The sequence below is a fragment of the Anabas testudineus genome, chromosome 1 (genome assembly GCF_900324465.2).
Source record: "Anabas testudineus chromosome 1, fAnaTes1.2, whole genome shotgun sequence".
In the NCBI taxonomy this organism is placed as follows: Eukaryota; Metazoa; Chordata; class Actinopteri; order Anabantiformes; family Anabantidae; genus Anabas; species Anabas testudineus.
The window spans coordinates 8,357,417-8,381,825 of record NC_046610.1 but is presented as its reverse complement, the minus strand read 5'-3'; the positions used below and the strand labels follow the sequence as shown (position 1 = coordinate 8,381,825).

The window sequence follows — 24,409 nt, the reverse complement described above, 5'->3', positions numbered from 1 at the left end:
CGTAAAAGATCCTATAACAATGAGCAGGTGAAGGTAAATTGTGTCACTTTAAACTGAACCTTTGTGAATTGACGACCACAAAAAAGAGCACACAAGGAAAGTTTATTGTAACTGTGTGACCTAAATGTCATCTGATATCAACAATGACTAAAGACGTTCGTGGTGTGGATGAGTAAGACCAAGACACAACATAAAATTACTGTTAGCATAAACCATTTAATACAGTACCTTAGTCATCACAGCACTTCTGACTGACTAATGCTAAAGCCGAACAGTTGTTGCTTATTCATGTTTTGGAAACACACTTTGTGAATCAATAACACATCACCGTTAACTCCACATGTACATGTTCAAATGATATGTGCTTAAAGAAAAACAGACATCCATACTCGTGTTTGCGTGAACAAATTCACAACTGAGAGAATATTTATGGATGTCCAAATATTTATGCAGCAGCTTCTCTGAGGGCTTTCGGATCAGACTTTCACAGCTACACGAACACCGAGTGTATAAAAAAAAAAAAAAAGAGAACCAAAAGCCGCCGTACCCGAAAAAGACACAGAAACATGTTACAACACTTCAGCTGTTCATGAAAAGTTGAAATGTCAGTGGATTTTAATGATGTTGAAATAAGAATACTTAAACATTGTACGGCTGTTTCAGCTCCAAGTGGGCCAGATGTTCACATCTAGATGAGAAATCAAACCATCATCTAATCAAACACCATCATTTCCATGAATCTTTCTGTTTATTTGTTTAAATGTGTTTGTTTCATATAACCCTGGTCCTCGACAGCCACTCGTTTTCCAACTGTCCCTGCCCTACCCACTGCAGATTACCTATATCCCTGAGAAGCATCACCCTGCTTCACTGTAAGGACAGTATTAGCCAGGTACCAGCGTCTGTTTACACTTGAGGATCGCTTTTTGTCTCATTATTCCAGACAATCCTTTTCTTTACAGTCCTTTAAAGCCTGTTTAGGTGACTTCAAGCATGTTGTCATACATCTGTTACTCGGGAGAGGCTTCATAAGACCCCGACCCCTTCACCTCTGATTATTTTCTGAGGTCACTGTACTTTTACAGCCTAAAAGCAAATGTTCTGCATGCCTAACAGAACCAATGTCCACTGCATACATTATTGTAATTTATAAAAAAAAAAAAAAAAAAAAAAAAATCAAAGCCAATAATTGCTCAAGAAGAATATGTCATAAAAGACATGTCACTGACAGGCCTGTAAAATATGATAAAATTCTGTGTATATGTTGGCAAAATAACTCTAAAATCTGGCTCTTTTTGCTTGATCAAAAATGCAAGCAAATGAGTTTCCACTCCTGATCTGAGCGAAGAAGCCTGGATAGCATTTTATCAGCAGGATGGCTGAGAGAAGATAGCAGGGGTTGACACGCAAGAATACATTCCAAGGCCTTATAACTCAGGACCTGTCAGGTAGGAAAATATTACTCTAACAGCCCCTGTCAGAATGAGAGGACTATGTCAGGGAAATTCATTTATTTGAAACACGATTACATGTTGTGTATAAATAAACCATTCTTGCCACTTTAGGCCCTCCAGTCTTAAGCCAGTTGAAACCAGCTCACGGTGAAATCGACTGGGATCTAAATTAAAAGCCACTTAATTTTTAGGAGTCTCCCATCTGATTCTCTCTCTCTCAGCTAGACTTCACTTCCTGTCAGGAAGCCCCCCTTGACCTCCAGCTTCTTCAACACAACACACCTCGCCACCCCCACTCTGACTGCATAGTTGGCAACGATAGGGAGTCTACAGAATTAAGTGCCAGTTGGTGTTACTGTGTTTTCCCTACGTCTCACAGGAGAGTACCTTTTCAAAGAATATACAGCATGATATTATCCCCTGAACTAGAGAGTGATGGTGGAGAGACTGAGCCATGTGGCATGGCTGTAAAGGGGCACCGGAGCAGAGTACAGGGTGGAGGCAAACAGGGAGGGAGGGAAAAATAACACTTTGATTTGCACTGATCTTGAACCTTGTGTGCCTCTTTAACTACGCAGTGGGGTGTAGGTCTGACTGTGAGGAAAATGATGGGGAAAGTATTTTTGTCCCCTGGTTTCAACACATTCCTCACCACTTCTCTCACCTCTCTCAGCTGTCCAAGTGGTTCATACAACATGCTCTGCTCTTGATCTATCAAAGCCTCACTTACTAGAGAGAAGAAGAAATATGTCTGCTGACAGATATAAATGAGTATTGAGGAAAATAACCACCAGACCCCATTTACACCAGCATAACTTTCAAAATAAGCACCTTGTGAATACTTCATAAAACACACAAAAGTACTGTAATTGCGCCTATGGCACAACTTGCTGGTTGTTTCAATTTTCATTTTGAGGCCCACTAATCTACCAACTGGTTTCCTCGTTTCTCACATTATACTATTGATTGCATGGAGCATGATGACTGTGCACTCACGACCTGTTCCTTGACTGCAGGGGTTTAAACTTCTATGCCTCCACCACTCTCTACTTCTAACCTGGAGGTCAGAGGGTCAAGGGTCAGGAGAAGCCAAGTGTTTGGGGAAGTCAATGCCTGTCTCCCTGCTGACTGAGAGAGGGGTGTCCATCTGTTAAACAGGTTAACTTTGCTGATACTGGCTGAGAACATATGATAATGTGCGATCATTGGATTAGCGAGTTAACATTGATGTTATTGAATCAAAGCATTAAGAATTATTAAAGGATTATCTGCAAGAGTGGTAGCAAAAAACGTTCCATTTGTTGAAATCACATATGAGAATATGAATAAGTCCATTAAAAATTTACATTTACATTTAGTTACCTGGAAGACTTTTATCCAAAGTGACTTACAAGGGACGTACAAAGCAAGCAAATATCTAAGCCAAGGAGAAGAACTTTAAATTAGAGTTCTCTAGAAAGAGTTGTTTCAGTTTGATTGGGTCTAGGTGCAAGATTTTATTTTATTTTTGAAATGTGGGATCTTTCAAGTGGAAGTGAGGGGACCATAAGATGTTGTTTGCTTGCAGGGTGCAGTGGGGGATTGTAGACCTGGATGAGGGAGTTCAGGTGGGCAGGTGCTTTTAAGTTGACCACTTTGCAGGCAAAGATCAGGGTTTTGAACTTGATATTTACCACATTGTTGCTTAGACAAATTACAAAACAATAAAAACCTGACACCAACTTCTTTATAGTGAATATAATTGTTCTATCTGTCCAGGTTCTGACTTTCACCTAGATGCTAAGACTGGCATGCTAATGAGTTCACAAATGCAATGCTAAGATGCATAATTAGCACACGATAGCCATGTGCTTCTCCATGTTCAAAGGAGACAACTGAGGACGATGTGAACGTCACCATTTTTGCAGGTATTTGGTTATAAAGTACTACACTATATAACTTGAAACAATTTTTAAACAAATCTGTCAAGTAAACATGGAGATATTTCACTGGATAAGTGAAACCTCTGACTTGCCGGTGGCGCCATCAAACAAATCAACAAAGAGGAATTTGATGTCCAGGGACCAACAATGTCTTTCTTGGCAGTCCATCAAATGGTTGCTGAGATATCTTAGTGTCGACCAACATGGTGGAGCTACTGACAGAAATTTGACATTTTTACAGGGCACCACTAGATCACTTGTGTGTCCCAATGACTCGGATTGATTCACTATGAACTTTTAACGGTTAAACAAAATAAGTATCCAAAAGGGGCTTTGTGCTGTGCAAATAATGTGGTGCATTAGGTTTTGCTTCTTTGTTAACTTGTTAACCATCATGAAATCAGTTCCTCGCTCTCTTCCATCCTTCTTCTACACGTACAGGATGCATTTCTGATGAATGGCAGAAGGATGGATGAGCTGACAGAGGGGCCGGACAATAATGGCTGATCTACAGGACACAAATGTAGCTAGTGAGGAGATTTATAGGCCTCTGCTCATTGTAGACTATCCAGTATCCAATGAGATGATTTCTCAAAGCTCTGGACAGGCAGCAGTGAACGCAACAGAAAGCTCTTTCTTTTCTCCCAGCACATTATTTATTAATCAGGTGTTCTGGGTGAAAGTCACTTCAAGAAGTGCACCTAGGAAACAACATGCTGGTCGTAAATATGACAAAGACGAGAGAGAACAAGTGTGAGCAGGAGAGTCAAACTGTCAAGGCAAATCAGGGGCATGTAAAGAGGGGGAGAGTGGCTCTTTACATGTATGATTCTCAGTTTATGTGCAACCTTTTGAAAAGAGAAATATGTTAAAATCTCTCACACTTTGATGTGTGAGTCATGACATCTAATTATTGTTACATCACCTTAGGCATCATAAGATAAGTCTGGTTTTTAAAATGGCTGTAAGTATTGTTATTTTTAAAATGAGTAAAGTTCAGCTATTGCTGAAGATCTTTGATCAACTGTGTAGCTGGATTCATTATCATTTTTAAAGCTAAATCAACTGTGCCAGGCACACATACAGTAGCTGTCAGTTTGTCGTTTCTATTCTGAGAGGTAGTCTGTTACAACAGTTTATGATCATTAATCCTCACTTTGTATATTCAGCAGTCCACAAAGATCAATATTACAGCGGAGAACAAGGCAGCATGCCACCCCAACAGTTAATGTCTGATCAAAATGGTGCTTTAATTGGGATAACTGCTGTAGTTGTTTAGAAATAAAGCACTATTAAACTGTGGTTTACAATCCCCTCCTCAATGCCAAGCTGATGTGGCCGCCAATGCAACTTTCATAGGATTCCTGATTAAAAACTGCTCTGCAGTCCCTAGTCTCCTGACCCTTCACCCTGGCTCCACTCCATCTCAAAGCTTGGGAAATTAATTAAAATTATTCAGAGATGGCATCGCATCGCATCTCTGATGAAGCTGTGAGGGGTGTAGGAGGGAGAAAAATCAATCAATATCATGTCCATCTACTCCCTCCGCTGGTCTTGAAGGCAGGAAGGAGTCACAAGACGACCATAGAGGCACTTCCTGTGAGAGAACTGAGCACTTCCTGTGCCAGAGGGCCCAGCAAACTTAGCTAAATAATGTCATCAATCATGGCACTGGCTCACTCTCACTGCCCCACAACGAGAACAAACACACAAATAATTACACATTGTGATTTAGCCCAGAGGAAAGTCTGTCCCTGTTTTCCTCTTTTCCCCAGCGAGATGCAGCGTATCGCCACCTACCTTCCTCCCCCCTCTTTTCCTCCCCTTTACACAACAATAAAATTACATTTGCATTAGCTGTGAGAGAATTTGGTTGGATGATTTATTGAAGCAATCAACACTACGCTAGCCAATACCTGGTCCCCTCACCGAGAGAAAGAGAAATAGAGGTTGTGTGTGTGTATGTGTGCGTGTGTGTGTGGAGATTGGGTGGGGTATTTTGGAGCTTGGAGAAAGGAAGAAATAGCTTGGGCTGGGGACCAAAGAGGGAAGTGAAGCATGAGCTGTGCAACAGAGCAATCACCAAGATTCTGCCTTTGATTAGATTAGCATTAAACAACACCCTGACAGATATGACAAATAGGTGCATTAGAGCCTGTCATTCTTCTCTCCTTGGTTTTCTATCTAGCTTTCACTCCTGCTATTCCATCGTCTCTGGACAATATGGAGCTCACATTCCCTCTGTGTGTCCCACTAGCCCATATCTATGCATGGCCACTGACATCCAAGCAGATGTGTAATCTGACTGTATTACCTTTTTAGAGAGGAAGTGAAGTGAATAATGGGAACCAAACAGGGGTATGGAGGTTAAAGGGGGGAGTGTGGGTGAGATGAAGGAGAAAGAAAAAGCCAGATGACAGGCATTATTTCTTTAAAAAAATAAAGCTAGATAAAAAAGCAGAATTCGGTGGTGAGAGGCATGCCATTAATCAGATGTGTTTTTGTATTATTGGAGTTCTGTTTTTTCATGAGGTGCTTTAAATGGTAAAGACACAAACAAACAGGGCCAGAGGGGAATTATTATCTATTGTCCTTGTCACTGTGAGGGTGTATATAAGAGCTACACTATAAAAACAAGCACTAAAGACACTCTTCATCTGAGGTTTCTTTGCAAATGTAAAGTACTGTATTTTGATCCACACACAGTAACTAAGGAGCATTCTGTAGCTTTGTGCCTCTTAATGCTAATCAGCCATCCTGAAGTGATCTATTGACATCCCCGATCATTGATCTGCCCACGCCTGCTTATGATCCCTGAATTAGTATTCATGAATCCGGCAGCAGCTAAATAAACTTGGCAACAAAACACCCACAAGACAACAGAGAAGAGAGGCATAATCGATGCAAAGCACCATCAAATCTACATTAACCCTCCTCATCAGTTTGGTCCAGGCCGCAAGGGCCAGCGCTCAGGTCAAAGGTGATATGGACAGGTCGACCACCCTTGACCCTCAGACCAATATTTGCAGCCAAAGATGCCTTCTCTCCAGTTTCTCTGCCCTCACTCAGGGTTGGGGTGACAGCAGAACGGTAGTGTGGAGAAAAGATAAGGTAGTAGATGGTTCACTGTCCACTCTGGGCTGTGGATTTACTGCACTCAAGGTGAGTCTGATAAATCAGATCGAGGGGAAAGTGGAAGACAAGGATAAGAAAAGATAAAGATGCCAGACTTGCCTGAGAACACAGAAGCATTACGAGCTCCACTACTGAGCTGCTGGACTTCATACACACCAGGCCTGGAAAAATTTCAAAGAAAAAGAGTTAGACGGTTCTGTACAACTAACATTAAACAATTATGTCTGTGTGCCCTACTCCACTGGAGACACACATGCACAAACAGACAGGGATTACCTAACACTGCACCATCTGCAAGAGAGCAGATAGTATTGATGGGCCTAATGAGCTGACATGATGTTACTGTAAACTAATACATATTTGGGCCTTGTATTACAGGCCCAACTTGGCCAACATATGTCTCATTGATCCCTAATGGTGAGACCTGGGCTTTTAGAGGGCAGGGGGCCACTAGAGTGTCCAGAGTCTGCTGGAGAGGCACAGACGGGTAGAAGGCAGAGTAGCCTTTGGTCTTTCAGTTGCTCTTTAAATGACACAGATGCACATGAACCATCACACATGCAGACAAACACAGATGCATGCACACACACACACTCCCCCTGCCTTCTCTTCAGGCCCCCTGCAGCTATCAATCAACTTTCCATTTTGTTTGGTGGCAGCAGACATCCCAAACACTGCTATTAGTGGCCTGGCCTCTGACCTGGACCCCTGGAAACCTTCAGCAGAACTACCAGCTTTCGGCTCAACATACACTCACCACATTATTGGATTAACAACAGTCTGAAGATGTTATTGGATTTAAATGAAGACAACACTTACATGATGCACGGTCAGTGCAGGCTATGTCATGACATTTGCAAAAACACACAGTAAACAAACAGTGGGTGTATCTGTGCCTCTATGATGTTGAACTCACTTGTGCCCTCAATAAGGAGCTCTTGTCCGTGGCTGCCCAGCAGGGTCCTAGAGAGAAAAGGGGCAAAGTCTACAAAGATCTCCCTCAGCAGAGGAGCCGCCTTCTCCAGAGCGTGTTCCAGACGCTCCGAGATACTAAAAATGCAAGGATGTAAACAAACAGCATATCAACACATGCACACAGTATATGGCGAATACAATTAAAAACTCAATGTCAAAAAAATGTACATCAAAAGCATTAGATAAATATATAAATATCTGTTTTTAATGCGAAGGGGAAGAAAGTGAATTAGAATAAAGCAGCAATCAGTGAATATTCATAAGTAACTGATTGCATGTGCTTATGTTCATAAATAGCTCATAGTGCATGTGCATGTGCATGTGCATGTGCGTGCAAGAAAGAGAGAGAAAGGAAGATGAATCACCTCATATTGGGGGCTGTGTTCTGGGTCACAGGGGAGAGTGGGGGGACAGATGGCAGGCTAGCGCTGGCTGGAACCTGGCCGCCTGCTGCAGGGAGAAACCAAAGAACTCTGTTATTAGTCTGGATGTTGGACAAGAATAGGACACTGTGTGCACGCACACACACATACACAGACGTGCATGCGCACACACACACACACGCGCAAAGTAATACATTATACGACCAGGGCAGCACCATAAACCTGTGTGGAAACATGCCTCTTATGAACTGATACAATGGCCCCCATTCAAATGTATAGAAAAGGGGGATTTATGTTTGAATAGGGCAAGTGGGTGTAAAAATATAATTTTACGGTTAGATAGTGGATAATGTACTCCAAGCACAATATGTCTTCCTTATCAATTTACAATTCAGAGCTTGTCATGATGGAAACCTTTAAATTGTGCTGTGAAGACTGGTAAGGTTCCACTGTAAGCTGCAGTCATAGTTTGAACACTGATCATTTCTGGATGGCGTTTTAATAGTTCAGCCATATATCAAACATGTGAAATATTAAATATTTGTTAAAAATAATAATTTAATATTTAAATAATATTTTCAGAGTTACACCTGTGTTGGAATGTGAGATGTTAAATGTCTGCTACTATTTAAATTTGTTTTTTCTTCTTTGAGTCATTACATACCAATTTACCTCTCTGGGCTGTTTTTGTGACTGTTTCATTATACAACTAAAAGGTGGTTTACGACTAAATTCTCGAGACAGAGGCACACAAGGTACAAAGTCCATGTTTGATTGATCTGGCAGTAAATTCACTTCCCTGTGACTCATAAATAAGCTAATGCCCAGATGAATATGGAGGAGGGGGATTCCTCTGGTGTTTCAGCAGGCTTGTTTTTCCAGCTAGGACAGTCTCCAAGCAGGGATAACTCTCCACGAATGACAGACAGTGTAATGTGGGCTGGTGTTTGTGTGTGTGTGTGTGTGTATGTGTGTCTGTGTGTGTGTAAGTAAGGTGTTAAGCAGCGCCATGTGGGCCTGGTGAGAGTATGCCTCTCAAACTGAAGTAGCTCCTTCAAACAAAAAGGAGTAAATGAACATCTCCATTAGTCCTCCCACTGCCCTACTAAAACACACAGAAACCCTAACAAAGTATATTTACTCAGCACCGCTCACTGACACAACCTATGCACGCAGCTTTAGCAGTTGTCTTTATTCACATGGACAGACAACACACACACCCCAACTTAGTTTTACACTAAAAGCGCACTAATCTCCTGTAACACACAAAAATAATTTTCTTATCAGTCTCTCTACATAGATTTCCCAGTAAAAAAAATAAAATCATGACACATTTCTATGCAGTTCCAGATACTGAAAGGTGACAAAAATGCCTTTTATTATTTACAGTCACTGCTGGATCAGTGAGTAGAGTTAGTGTCCTCATAAACTGAATTAGTCTAATTGTAGTGTTCCCTCTGAAGCCTTGATTAAATTAAACACAGCTATTTTATCCTGCCGAACCAACATAGGATCACAATTTCTAAATGAATATAAACTTTTTTCCAAGCAGACTCATCTAGTTGACTACTTAGCTTCCGTCAAAGAGACACGTTCCTTTGAAAACCTGAGCATGTGTAAATGTGTGTGCGTGTGTGTATACGCACTTGATGCAGAGTCTGCAGAGGTACTCTGGGAGGCATCACCAGAAGATACCACAGCAACGCTGTCAATAGGTGTCCCAGCGGACACAGAGGCAGCAGTGGCCGCTGTGACAGGAATGGAAGTGCCTGAAGATGGTGTCGCGCCCACTTTCTTGGGAGCTACAATTACACTTCTGTAGAAAGAGGAGACAAATTATTCATTTAATTTTTTCCCTGACAGAAATAAAGTCTAAATATGTTGATGGTGCCACTTCACAGGATGTTTTATCAAACTTTCTTGTACACAGTATACTGTAGCTCTGGCAACCCTGTCATTAATTCATTAAACTGAAAGAACAAATAAACAGCCACTTTTTCTGACAAGGAATACATTAAAACACTCACATTCATCTTCCCACACAGCAACGGGACACCGGCAGATGTATTTCATCTGGATTAATAGGCTAATTATTTAATAGACCATATCCAGTTCTAATGAAACAACAGTTCTGAATAAAGCATATTTCATTTTCATGTCCACGAAGAAAAGAGCAGGTCACCGATTTCAGTCTGTCTCTACACAAGCCAGGCTTTAAGAGAAAAGTGTCAAGAGAGAAAGCGATTTAATATCTAGAGTGAAAACAAAACCGTGCCATGCAGAGTACTAACACATATTAGGTGAATTATGTTTATATCCAAAAGCACAAATGTTCTTCTTGTAATTAGATGTAATCTTTCTAAAATTCTAAGCACATTCAGTAATAGTACAACAGTTTATAGTTTCAACTACAACAGCACGTTTATTTAAAACCTCATTTTAATTTAGTTAAAAAAATTTACAAAATGCATAAACTGCCTAAAAATAGTCTTAAGTTCCAGATTTAGATAAGGAAATGATTATTGAAATATTAAGGATTGATACCATTGTCCAGCACATACATTTGCATTATAAAATGTAAGCTTTACAATAATTTATTTCTGTTTCTAAAACAATCTTTTCATTTGAATCTGATTATTGTGATTCATACACATTCACTGTTCATGTACTGTTCTTTGGTTGTGTAAAGCTGCTTTGTGACAATGTCAATTGTAAAAAGCGCTCTACAAATAAAATTTTAATTGAATTGAATTTGTTGAGATCAAAGACTCTCATCAAAGTAACCATTCCAACATTCAAAATCCAAGTATGCTGAGATTTTATACCTGATCAACAACAAAACATAGCAAACCACAACTGTCACTGTACTACACTGAGTAAAGCTACATGACAAATCATGTTTAGAAAAAACAAATCATTGATAGATAACATTTTTACACACAGTTATCTAGGAACGATAATGCTGCCTCGTGTAAAGTCACAGGAAGTGTTTCACGTAGTGCTGTGGTACATCTGAGTGGAGTTCAATTCCCATCCAGCAAACAGTAGATGGGAGGAGAGCAGCATGCAGATAAGCTGTCAGTTAAAACCAGGGCTCTGACAGACCACTGGCCATATCAAAGAGAGCCTGGCCCTGCTTATCAGTGCTGACACAGGGGGAAGCATGGTCTAATCACTAGCTACTGCTCCCTCTCAGAAACACAAACCAATGCATGCTTACCAAGATATGTGAGCATACATCAAATGCACAAAATTTAAATATAGAAAGAGAAGAACGGGAGCATATGGCCAATGGGACTAACGCATTCCTGCACGTTGCCAAAGTGAGTGTGTATGCATGTTTGTGTATGCACACAAGTGGAATCAAGTAGATTGTTAGGTCTGGCTTACTGTGGTGCAGACAAATACCTGGCCGCAGTATCAAAGTCTGTTCTCGGTCGATTTGAGGCAGCTGATCAAATCTATTAAAAGTTACTGTGAATGTTACACCCTGACAGTTGACCTTTGCTTCAAGTGATCTATGATTTGAGAATCCCAGTGGCTTGACAGCAATGTTTAGAACAAAAAGACATACTGAGAAGGTCCAGATAGATTCAAAAAACTGAAGTAGTGATAGAATAGAAAGAAAATCAGCACTGATAGCCAGAAGGTTTGGAGATAGAAGTATCTGGTAACTTTTTTTCTGTTCAGATAATGAGCGGGTTAGATGGTGGTATCAAGGAACAAGGGCGGCACTGACGTGAAGCACCCCAGGTGTCAACAGGAGGAGACACAGAGAGCGCCTGGTGTGTGGAGACTAGGTGTGTGTGTGCATTCAAAAATATTTGATTGTATGCATGAGTCTAAAAACAAATTCAAGGGTGCACAAGTGTGTATAAGTCTGCCATTGAATATGTCTGTGAATGCATTTGTCCTTCCATGTGTTCCCCAGCAAAGGCCCAGTGAATTATTCAGCAGGTCATTAGCTACACTTATCATGAGTGGGCCGCCCAAGTCGATTAATCAGCCGTCAGCGGCCCCACTCAACCCACAAACAGGAGCCCAGGGCAGTGTGTGCATGAACACGGTCGCTGGGCAAAAGCTGAATTATTTAAAGGCTTTAACCTACAGTACAATGGATAAGTGCAGTAAACACTGTGATTCCAGTAATCTCTGCTATTTTAGGTAAAGCACAAGCACAATAATGAGTAAAAAAGTGTCAGTGGTATGTCAGTGTAAAAATACCATCCACTTGAGTATTAACCTCAGCTGACTCATGTGAGCGAGGGGAGTGTAAGCTCCAGCAGAGCTTTGATCTCCTCTTTCACCCTTGTTTCATGGAAACTGTGACCATACATACCGCTACATTGGCACATACACATTACTTTCAAATCACATAATAAAAGTTCATGGCATCTGACACTCTAAGCTGTGATTGGATGGTTAAGGCTGATGTGGGAGGGACATAACTTTGATGACCTTAGTGATTTATGAGCGGTGTAACTGGGGCCTAAGGGTCTACAAAGCATAATAGCAGAATGTCATATTTTTCAGTTGTGTGTTTGGGAGTGTGTGTGTGTGTGCGTGCACAAGGACACTGTGCTGTGGGGATGCAGTTTATCCACAGGGTAAGGGAGTGCCTGAGAAGAAACCAGGTCAGGACTACAACGGTGACTTAATTGTGCCAATAGTCGAACATGGAGGTGGGAGCATGCCGACATGGGATTGAGTGCAGAAGGCGAACACTTATAGATGTCTGTACGATTCTAGTTTGGTAGACGCAAAGACTGGATTAAAAGATGACTCACAAGAAGATGGCGGTAAAGGATGACGTTCTAAAAATCCCAGAACAATGATGCAAAAAACTTTTTAAGACGAAAAACAATCATCATGAAGTTTTCACCCTGGCTCCTCCGATTTGAATCTATCAGAAAAGCTTTGGAATAATTTAAAGTAGAAGGTAGAGCACCAACCCCCCCAAGCAAAGAGCAGCTGAAAAGAATAATCTGTGAAGAACATCTGTCCACAGATTTGACACTGATATCATCTATACCCGGGTGAATCATGTCTGTCATCCAAAATGAAGGAACACGCACAACATGTGTGAATTCCTCTTTATATCTACTCTGAATTCTGCCTTCACACTGCCTCTCTGTTGCAGATCGTAGTGCAAAATATAAAAGCGAGGCCTTCCCTCTTTTAAATGTGTTTGTGTCCGACATGCATACCCTCATCCTAAGCAACACATTAACACTTCACCATCAACACGACCCATCTGTACATCAAGTCTCACATGCATGCAGAGTCTACTGCCAGGAATGCAAACAACTGCACCATGTATATCCCAGTGTCTAACACTCACATATTCTACTGAACCATGCAGTCTAAATCACCGACTTGTACAATGACACTGTTTAGTTCTGGTTAGTGTCAGCAAATATTTGCAGACTGACTGTCATAACAGGGGCATGGCTGAGAAATGGATGGGAGAAATCCAGCAGGTCTCCACTAGTAAATAAATCAGCAGGGATACTTCACCCTCTGACCCATCCCAGTTTTTATCTGGGAGATCCCGGCTTTTTTCATGCATTGGTCTCGTAAATCCAGCCCTCTGGGCAAGCAGACAGTTGCCATGTTTTGGCAGGACATGTCAGTGTAGAATGTCAGCTCCGGCTTGTACTGGTGTCACTGGGAGACTTACAGGTTAGTGGGAGATGCTGAGCAGCGATAGAGTCATCATGGCACAATCATAAACACTGATATCTACAAGCATGGTAGGTAGCACTGGTAAGGACTACACACAGCAGACTGATAAAGAAAAGTAAACTGAGGAGATTAGAAAATAAATACAGTGTTGAAGTCAATAAAAATACTAGATAATAGGGACATTTTGACCAATTGAGAGCAAAATAACTTTGGGGTTGTGAACAGCTGGTCAACACAAGAGAAGCTGTTTGGAAATGTCACTGTGGGCTCTGGAAAATTGTGACAGTTATTCTTCACTATATTTGGACATTTTATAAACTCAAGGATTACTTGAAAAAAATGGCCAGATTAAAGGATAAACCTAATGATATTCAATATTTCATTGTTGTCAACAAATCTAATGAAAAGACCACAGTTACTCTTGTCTATTACAGAGTAGCTTAATCATATTCTGACAAGTATTTGTCTTTACCATAGACTTCCACATTAGTTCAAAACGATTTTAAAAATTGGAGAGTTTGGTGTTATTCTTTACGTGATTTGCTAAGAATAAATAAAACATTAAATATTGACCGTCTAAACCTTTAACTGATGTTGAAAATTAACACAGGCTGCCACTGTACTAGGATTTCATGTGTGCACACTGCATCCTGAGAGCAGGATGTGCCTCGGCTGTATACCTTGCATGAAGAGGCTCCCATAGGCAGCGAGCGAGCTGTTAGTCTATGTTCTCCAGCTCTCTCGACGTCCTCTCTTCCTACTGAGTGTTCTCAGCGGACAGGAGCCAGTCTAATCCCCCTGATATGAGGAGTGCCCTGAGACCTGACAAAGCATTCCTCAGATAAAGACACGCGATCACAGAGATGAAGTGGAATTCCCACAGTTGGGGGGTAGCTGGTCTCTGTGTGGGTTGTGTGTGTGTGTTTCTCAGCACGAGTGAGAGAAATGTTTTCTTCAATACATGAGAAGCTTGACTTGACATCATCCCCATGGAGACTCCTTTCTCCCCTTCTCCCATCTCACTCTTTACTACCCTCTCCCCCCTCTGCCGTTTGTGAATGTCTGTCTCAGAATCAACGCTGCAAATGCAAACCAGACCAGTGACCATCCTCTCTCACCTGGGCCCGTCTGTGGCTACAGTACCCTGCTCTGCTTTTGAAGTCTTACTCCTCACTGTTCACCCCCACACCTCCAGGGGTAATGCAAATTATACAGCTTTTATGCCAGAAAAAGGGGCATAGCCCCTCAAATGTTAGACAGGGAGAGACAAGCAGCGGGAGAGATGAAAAAGAGAGTCGTTAAATATCAGTGACATGGTGAAAAGAAACAGTTCCTGCCAGCTTTGTCTCCCTGTCTCTTCATCCGAGACATGACTCCTGTTTTCCTGAAGACAGGTTCTTTGCAAGGCAGTTTACTTGGAATGAGGACCTGCATCGACAGCTAAGAAAGAACAATAGAAGTAAAATGGGAAGAGTCAGACACTGAGATTCCCAGTTTCAAAAGGGTTTTTGTTACAGAATGTTTTTCAAGATCCACCAAAGCTTCTTCTGAGGATATCATGCTGAGATGTCTTCAAGGTCTGACTTTCAAAAGTCCCCCCTGCATTTAAGTTGGAATAAATGGAATAGAAATGTGAACTGGAGCCAACAGCATATGCCATACAGGCTCTTGAGAAACAGATGAAAATGCCAAGTCTCCCATGTCAACAACAGGGAATTTCTGTCCAGATTTATGTATAGAAAACAAAAGTAGGATTTACTCTAAATAGAAAGTTAACATGTGTATGTCAAGCTATATGTCACCCTCACCACCCACCTATCAAAGGAGCGGAACTGAAGTGGTGATTCTCTGGCTGCATCACCCACATTTCCTAGAAACGCTGGTGGCAGCAGACTTGGGTCCACCATGACATCATCGCCTGGAGTGCTCACGAGGCTGCGCAAAATGTCCTTCACATTTTTGCCCTTTGAATCACCGGGCAGAGCAGGTCTGACCTCAGAGGACAGCGTGGACAAGGCCTCTGAGATGGCGTCTGGACCGTGAGTCACACCAGAGGATGACAGGTCTGCTTCGCTTGCAGCAGCTGAGGTGTGGTCATCACTAATGCCAGAATCATACCGTCGGAGAAAGACACCATTCTCCACCTCTAATCCACCAGACACAGCACCGCTATCTAAAACATCAAAGTTTATGGAGAAATGTAAGCAGTCAAGCAGTGCAATTTGAGAGATTAATTACAACAGTGGCTCTTAACTTGGGAGCTGGGTCGCAATAAGATTAACAATCTAGTTCTGAAAAGTAAATGCCTGTCAATTTTGTAGACTTCTCGAAAATGTTTTCTTTGTTTTTCTTAATCATTTAACACCTGTGTAGTGATACCACACCATACAAATATTTACATAAAAGTCCCATCTAAAAAACAAAACAAAACAAAACTTAACAGCTCTGAAATGCATCCTATTCGGCCGTGAATACCGTCTTTGTATTTAGCAGTAACAAGCAAAACATACCAGGAACCACCACATCCCAGAGCACAGTATTATTTTCCTACTGTATTAAGATAAATATTGTATTTCAGATGAACATTTTTCCTTGGAGCTGCTGTATACCTGTGCTTCTGGCAGACTGTGACCGTCGAGGGTGTTTCTTGTCATTGTGGGGCTCCAGGATGTCGCGGTACTTGGACACCATGAGGACTGAGATGAAGTAGACCACAGCAAGAGCCAGAAACTGAGCCTGCTTACTGTCCTCCTGAAACAAACAGCATACACTAAACAATCTGTGTGTGCCTTTTCCACAAAGCAGCAATAGCTGAATTTCTTGTGTGCTGTTAGGACACCTATGAAGGATGTGGTTTCCTTTACAACTCACAATATCTCTGAAGACAACAGCCCTGAGGCGGTTAATGTCCATGTCCTGAAGCAGTCGGTCCATGTCTCTGATTGGAGACATTCCACCTGTGACTGCATCAACTGGACTCTGTATGCATGAAAATCAAATCATTACCACATTAGTGTGTATGAGTGAAGTGCTAAAACCACACAGACTTTTAAACCAGTCTGGATGTTTATTAATCCATGTGCATTTCGCACAGCAGAGTAAGATTTTACAGCTTAGGGAAGCTATCCCTCCTGGGATCATGTCCTTAACATAATGGCTTTTATATAGAGCCACTGCATTATAAATGAGCTTTAACACCCAGTTCAGGGAAGAACAACATGACTTTACTGGAAGTCACAGTATCAAATCGAAGGAGCAATGACAAAAGGCCTACTCTAGTGTAACAAATAGCAACAAGTGTGGTAATATAATAAGATATGAGCTAATGCAATAACACTTGGTTGTTGCTGGTGAGCTGAACAAAGGACAAAGCTCCCTCTGGTTTACTACTGTGTGTGGGAAAAAGGCAAAAGAAAACGTAGCAAGTGTTAAAAAAAACTCAAGTGATGACAAATACAAGAGTGAGAGTGGATTACTTTGTATTTTCAGGAAATGTAGAGAATATATACAGTAAAGAAGTGAGGAGAAGTTCTGGATTACTTGCCTGTGCAGACGCAGACTTGGCTGTCCCTAGCATAGTGCTGGGCATGGCTGTGTAGTTGCGTGCTGAGCCCTCTGTGCCATGCTTAAATTGGGCTTGCTGACACTCCAGACAGGTTCTCACTGCCATTGCACACACTGAGAGGGATGGAGGGAGAGGGGTTATGTTACATCATATAAATAAAGTTACTTTAAGATAAATATGTTGGAAAATGTAGTAGAATTACTGTAAAAATACTAAAAATGGAAGTCCAAAAAACAGATGGCAAACCAAAGCAAATTCAACAAAAACAAACCAAAAATTAAAATATGAAAAATAAAAGTGAAAAGCCAGCTCACAAACTGAGAAACCCACAAGAGGAGCAGCTGAGCGAGACAAAAACAAAGGAGAAAAAGTGGGGCCACGACAAGGTCAGTGCTCTGGCCAACTCTGGCAGCATCGTTCACTCTTCCCTGCTCCACCTCTCCTCCCAAGGTCATAGTGCAAGGGTGCGCTCTTGAATCACATCCACTGCATGCAGCTCCCATAATAAATGACACTGCCAGGGTGTGCAGATGCTGAGTAGGCAGCAAGATATGCCCTTCAGTGCAAAAAAAATACCTTGTGTTCTGACAACTTTAGGTGCGTTCAAACCTGGCACACTTACCATTTGTAACCTAATGTACTGCTAGTCTGTTGAAGCCTTCCCAGCCCCCACCCCCCCCACCACTGTTCTGTACTTGACAACTGACAAATGTTAACTCTGAGCCATTTAGATTACGAAGGAGGGAATTATTCTGTCTGGAAATGGGCTCACCATTTCCATTAGGACTACTCTTTCATACGACCATTTATAAAAAGAGAGAGGAGGGAGGGGTGGGGACGCTAAAATCTTGTTACAGTCTTCCAAAATCAGATTAGGTGCCAGCAATGGGGAGCGCATACCTCATCAAATATTCATTTCATAACGGTTGCTTTCTAAAACTAGACCTGTAGTATTGCAGCATGGCTTTCCTGCTAAACCCCACCAACAGAAATGAGAGGAGAAATGCTCTTTGTATAACAAGTTGCATTTTGACAATCTTTTGGTTTGTAACCTTCCCTGTAATGAATGTCTAAAGCAAAAACAGATACCTGCTTACATGCATTAAATATATTTTAAAAAAGGAAATTATTTAAATGAGTGTAGAGAGTATTGCTCCTCTTCCACACTAAGTGAGTGTATGCTGGGCTGATCAGTGTTTGCTGAAAAGGTGCACCACACTAAATGAATAATGTAAAAATATCAATATATTTATTCAGCTACAGCGTGGCTTGGCTTTTGATGCTGTCAGAGGAAACTTTAATAGCCTGGAACAGAAGGCAGAGAAAGGCCCCAGGCGGCGCTGAGGTACAGTACAGCCAAGGCCATTATGGGGAACTCACTATATCATGATAGCAGCCATTTTAGAGTGTTGCCATTCATTGGGGTTATAATAACAAGATAAGAGAGCGTTGATACTAGAAGGGTGAAGGAGGCAAAAGTGCTACAGGGAGTCATGACTGGGGCTAATACAAGACACTACTGCCCAGTAATAGGAGATGGGTTGATGAACAGGGGAGGATTGTGAGCATGGTGAAAGAAGAGGGTTAAAAATAAAATTAAATGGGAACAGGATGGTAGAAAGAGAGCTTAACACTTCTGCAAGGTTGTAGAAATAGTTGTAGAAAAAAAATTAAATCAAACAAAAACACCAGCGCACATACCAAGACGTAGGCACTGTCGGAGGATGCCTCCCGACGACATGTTTTTCTCTGCTTCTATCTCTGTGAAGTTGAGGGAGCTTGCAAAAACGAGAGCATCCACTAGGTTGACGAGGCGCTGTAAGAAGGTGACTGAAGCCTCCACAGCCAAGCCTTGGGATGGCTCGATGTTCTCAAGTTCATGCTGGTTGCATAAAGAGTAGATATTACACAAATATTAAATGGCGACAGAATTTAAAAAAAGTACATATTAAACAGGTTTAATTAAATATTCTGTATGAGGCATTATAACAACTGTATAACATGTGAGATATAAAATATAATTTTTAAAATGTACGCACGCAATGTTTGACTGGTAAAGTCGTAATCTTTCACATTCTGTTTCAAATTTAGTTACAAAGCACACACAAGTGAATGTAAGCTAATTCAAATGGAATTGAACATCAACCCTTTTCTTAGACACACTGGTCAGGTCATTGGCAGCAGCGAAGAATCATGTAACGAGCCACAGTCACTGAGGTCAGACAACGCAAAAACAAACTAACAATGTTAGGAAGCAGCTAACTGTAGTCTAATGTGATTGAGAAAGGTCAATGTGGATGGATAACTTCCTGTGCCATCAGCAACAAATACAGCACAAACACATTAGAAGACTCACAGAGGAAGAGGTGGCAGCAGAGAGCAGAGGTAAAATGCCTCCACAAGCCATGATGAGATTATCCACCACCTGAGAGATGAGGTGAATACTGTTGTGCACAAACACAACGTTCTCACTGCTGTTCACAAAATCCAGAATTGTCTTTGTGGAGTGACTGAGAGGCAGAAAAGCAGAAAAAACACAACTTTGTGAATATAACTTCATAGGAGAGTATCTTTCTTTGTCAGTAACACTACAGAACTTTTTTTTTTCTCATTGCTACTTTGCCTTTGAATAAGTAAATATTCAAGGAGAAATTCATGGTACTGTCGTTATCAGTGTTGGCATCTTACAGTGCGGAAAAAAATCAACAGAGAAGAAAGCAACAACAGAGACAAATGAATGGGGAGACGAGCAGCTTCAACATTTGTTGGGCATTTGAAGAGAAGCTTCTGTTCGAACAAAACTGAAAAAGAAAAATAGTATGTTACCTAGCCATTTCTGACGAAATTGCACAAATATTGCTGTTGTTGTAAGCACTTGATTCATGTTGTCAGTTTGATTTGCACATGCATGGCTGAAATGGCACTTAGAGCAGAGCTGGACACATGCAACCATCAACATAAAACAAATTCTGAATTGATGCTGTTGTTTTTTTGTTGCCTGCTGTTCTTTTCTCTCTCCTCTTTTCACTCACCCCAACCGGTCGAGGCAGATGGCCGCCCACCCTGAGCCTGGTTCTGCTGAAGGTTTCTTCCTCTAAAGGGAGTTTTTCCTCTCCACTCTGACCTAATGCTTGCTTAAATGGAATTTTTGGGTTTTCTATATAATTTTTATGCAATTATATTCTGTAAGGTCTTAAACCTTAAACACTGTAAAGTGCTGTGAGATAACTTCTCTTGTGATTTGGAGCTATACAAATTACTTGCTATGTGAACATTGTATTATAGTAACATAGGACCCATAAGATGAAGGCTTCTGACGACTTCTCATATGCATAAAGACCTGGTTAATATTTATTATTTTAATAAATGAACAGAGTAATTTTTAGCTAAATCATTAGTTAAGTCACGGTCAGCAGATTTTACACCTACCTCCTCCACATCTGGACATCTGTCTCAATAGAGAAGAGTAAGTCAGTGAGGAGGCGTTGGTGCATGTGGGACCAGCGAAACTCTGGAATACGAAACATGGTGGAGCGAGGGGCAGAGGTGCTGTTCTCTCTCTGTTGACCTGAACTTCCTGTTGTTGCTGCTGCTGCTGCTGCTGCTGGTTGCCCTTGACTTGTTTCCTACAGAAAGACAGCAGCAGTACATGATGAGCTTTAACATGAAGTTTGGACCTTAAACTGTTAAATGTGTCTATTTAATTTATTGTTTAAAAAAAAGAGTTTAATTTTATATGACACAATAACAAAATGTATTGAATTTTAAAGATTTAAAAGTGGAGAAAATGAAAATAAAAATGCATACTAGAGTGGTCTCTTTTAATTCAAGTCTCTCGGTATCTAAGGCCACATTAGACACATCCAGTCTGGCAATTTTGATCTCTTTGGTCTTGTTAGAAGAGTCTGCACTGTCTTGTGGGGCATCGGATGCCATTCTATCTCTAGTTGTGTCGCTGGTCTCTGGTGGCTCACTAGGTGAGGTGGAGTCTGATTCTGCTGCAACCTCCTGGGCTGTAGAGGGGAGTGTAGCATCTGTGTGCAGCTGGTCTGTTGTAGCAGAGTCAGAAACAGAAGACGACTGTTCATCTGTAACTTTTTCTTTGGGTGATTCTGTCACATTTTGTTCAGGTGTTTCAGCAGGACAAGTGTCACCCTCCAAGCCTGACGCCTGTTTCTCTTCAGTTTTATTTCTCAAACCTTCATCTTCATGTTTATCTTCCTCCTCTTTTACTACCTCCCCTTCATCTTCAGCAGCAGCAGAAGCGTTAGAGGACTCCTCTTGGTTATCAGCATTCGTCGGGTGGATCTGGTCGCTGACAGACGGCATGTCATCCAGGTCCTTGTTTAAAACTGATGCTCCACCCAGCACACTGTTGTCCAGACAGGCTGCAGTCTCAGGAGACATTTGGTCCGTCTTATCTTTTTGGTCTGAAGCTGCTGGTAGTTCTGTGTCTGCTTCATCTAATGAGCCTTCTGTCATAGAGTTTGATGATTTACCTTCGTTACTCTGATTTTTTTCATCATCTGTTTGTATATCATCACTTACGGATGCTGTAGCAGAGTCTCTAACACCCTCCATTGTGTTTGTTTCAACTGTCTCAGCCTGGTCTCTAACAGACCTTTGTAGATTATCACTGTCCTTGTCAATAGAGATTTCAGTGACTGCTTCCTGTTTATTGGTCTCTTTACTCTCCTCATTTTCATCAGTTTTTTGTGGCTCAATAGCTTCAGCGTCTTTTCTAAGACTTGAAGCATCTGTGGAAGAGTCCTCAACCAACTTCTGCTCTTCTTCTGCCCTAGCCAGAATGTTGGACACAGTGATCGATGTTGGTCCCCTTTCATCAGCAGTATCCTGTTGGCTGGAGGCGACGGTGGAACTTGTTGCTGAGTCAGGTGACTTCTGGGACAACTCATCCACTTTAAGCTCAATAACAGTGGAAGGGGCCGTCTCCTCTGCAGATGGCCCATTAACACATTCCATGGTCTCTAAGCTTTGGCTGATGCCAGAGATGGTCCGGACTGAGTTCAGAGAGGCTGCAGACTCCTGACGCTGGTACTGCTGGAACATGCGGGACAGATTTTGCTTGTGCTGCTCGAAGGCCACCTGTGAACACAGAAGAACATATTTGAAAATGTGTGTGTATACACACACACATATATATATATATATATATATATATACACACACACATATATATATATATATATATATATATATATATATATATATATATAATGTTTTTTTTTTTTTTTTTTTTTTTAATGACATCACCAGTCAGTACTTTGAGTTACTAGACTACCTGATTCCCATTTTGACCTTTATTTTAATCATTTATTTTAACACAACAGTCACAAACAATATAGTGAGAGCTGTCACAGTCAGTCTATCAGACGGATTGGAATCAAGCTAACAATAAGGCAGTATTGTATTCCTGGAAGTACTGTATACCCAAAATGTAAGTTATAGGAATTGTAGGAAGCAGGGAATAGTCTGTAAAGTACACTGGATGTTTACAATATACACTTTGGGCAATGCTTGAAATGAAATACCAAAATAAAGTTATTAATCAGACTGTCCTTAAGGTTTAGTTTTTTTATAATCATGTCAGGAAGAATATACAGTATGTAAGCAGTTATGCTGAAAATAAAAAAGTGAACTGAGACATTACAATGATGAAACATCTAAACATCACCACTGATGTATTAGTCATAAACTCTTGAAAATACTCTTTTAGACGTTACTACTGTACATCATGATCTACATATAGGAGTAGCTATGCCTAAAAATTCAAACCAATTTCATCTCATCTGCTTAACCTGCCTCCTCCTCTCTAACAGATCTATGTGGTTCACACTTTCAGCCTCTTAATTATACAGTATTTTGTCCTAACATTCAACTTCAAGAAAAAAACCAAAACATAATATTGTGGGAGCAGGATGGTCTCTAAAAGCTCTTTAGGTGTGAGCTTATCATTATATCCAACCACTGGGACCATTTATGGGTAAGTGTGCCATATTTAAAACTTTTCCTCTCTCGTGTGCAGCTGCCCACAGCCTATTAACCTCTATCAGTCTTCTTACCATCTGATATAGGTAGACTAGACTGCTAGTCTATAATGACAATGGTCTGCAGTGGCATTTGAGGAAGAGCCCATCCATGTAAGCAGTCATAGATTAGCAGTAGATACTATTAGTGTACGTCTGCTAGCTGTGCTGAGTGCGTGTCCGGCATCGGCAAATCCTCCCACGCCTAATTTAAGACCCAGCATTAATCACTGGGTTTGGAGGACAGAAAGTCAAAGATGTGTTGGTTGTGGAGGGGGAATGAAACTAGACCCACTTTGCTGCTTTTCCACCTGAGGCTATTTGGACAGAAGGAGAGAGAGAGAAAGAGAGAGAGAGAGAGAAACAAAGAAAATGAGGAAGCCAGAGGTCAAAAGGAAGAAAAAAAAAGAACTTGCAAAGGAAGAAAAGAAAGAAAGTGATTCATTGAGAGTGGAAGAAAGGGAAGGGAGAGAAAGAAGCTGATTATTTGTAATTAATTAGGCGTTATTGTTCTAAATTAGCCTGCTACACGGGTGCTCATTAATCTTCTGTAGTGGGGAGCAGTGATTGGTAATCCATAGCTGTTTTCTGAGTGCACCGCCTGTTTTAAATGCGCCAGTAGTCTGTCTCTTTCTCTCTTGCTCCCTCTTTCCCAGCGATCACACAGCCAGACCATCTAGCCCATTAGTTTGAGCTTAATTTGACATTTAGCATTTTTAGCAATTAAAAGGCTGCATTCAGAGTGCACTGCTATGGAAATTATGCAGGAGAACAGTGCAGCACATAACGTCATATATTCAGGATGCAGTCTGTACATTAAGATGATGTATGCTGGCCTTAAATGGAGCTCTGTAACAGATCCAGTTACCATTAGACAGAGGTAGTATATGTCTCTGTGGTTTTTAAAAGAGCGCCTTGCTACAATATATAGAAACTGCCTTGGGTGGCTAAGACATCAGCACTGATCTAATCTAATTTCATTCTACTCCATGACTCGGCCTGGCCTCAGTGGGGTAGGGAAAAATGTAATGGTAATGTACAAAAACATGGTGGGCTTTTCTAATGTGACAGGTAACATAGTATTAAGTGGGTGCAGCATGGCCAGATCATGCAAAAGATTAGAAACTCCTTGGAAGGGCACAAACTATCAAACAGAACAACACTACAATACACTGAGTTTTGGTTGGGTTACGTCCCACAATATGTTTTCGCAAAACTGCAATATTACAAAAAAATGTTTTGT

At 41.2% G+C, this 24,409-nt stretch overlaps 1 protein-coding gene across 3 annotated transcripts in view; it reads right to left on the bottom strand.

The window, feature by feature from the left end:
- The window catches only part of lrba (LPS responsive beige-like anchor protein), a 160,660-nt gene that overhangs the window by 96,097 nt on the left and 40,154 nt on the right, over positions 1-24,409 (bottom strand). For 2 of the 3 annotated variants that reach the window (XM_026359538.1, XM_026359539.1), the window contains exons 22-33: positions 20,927-22,225; positions 20,549-20,745; positions 19,476-19,629; positions 18,821-19,001; positions 17,099-17,232; positions 16,426-16,533; positions 16,164-16,305; positions 15,370-15,727; positions 9,516-9,685; positions 7,852-7,936; positions 7,428-7,561; positions 6,611-6,672 (exon numbers count right to left, since the gene is read on the bottom strand). In XM_026359538.1, the coding sequence (XP_026215323.1) occupies positions 6,611-6,672; positions 7,428-7,561; positions 7,852-7,936; positions 9,516-9,685; positions 15,370-15,727; positions 16,164-16,305; positions 16,426-16,533; positions 17,099-17,232; positions 18,821-19,001; positions 19,476-19,629; positions 20,549-20,745; positions 20,927-22,225 (3,024 nt within the window). The remainder of the gene's footprint in view (positions 1-6,610; positions 6,673-7,427; positions 7,562-7,851; positions 7,937-9,515; positions 9,686-15,369; positions 15,728-16,163; positions 16,306-16,425; positions 16,534-17,098; positions 17,233-18,820; positions 19,002-19,475; positions 19,630-20,548; positions 20,746-20,926; positions 22,226-24,409) is intronic. The other variant, XM_026359540.1, reaches the window with a different exon arrangement.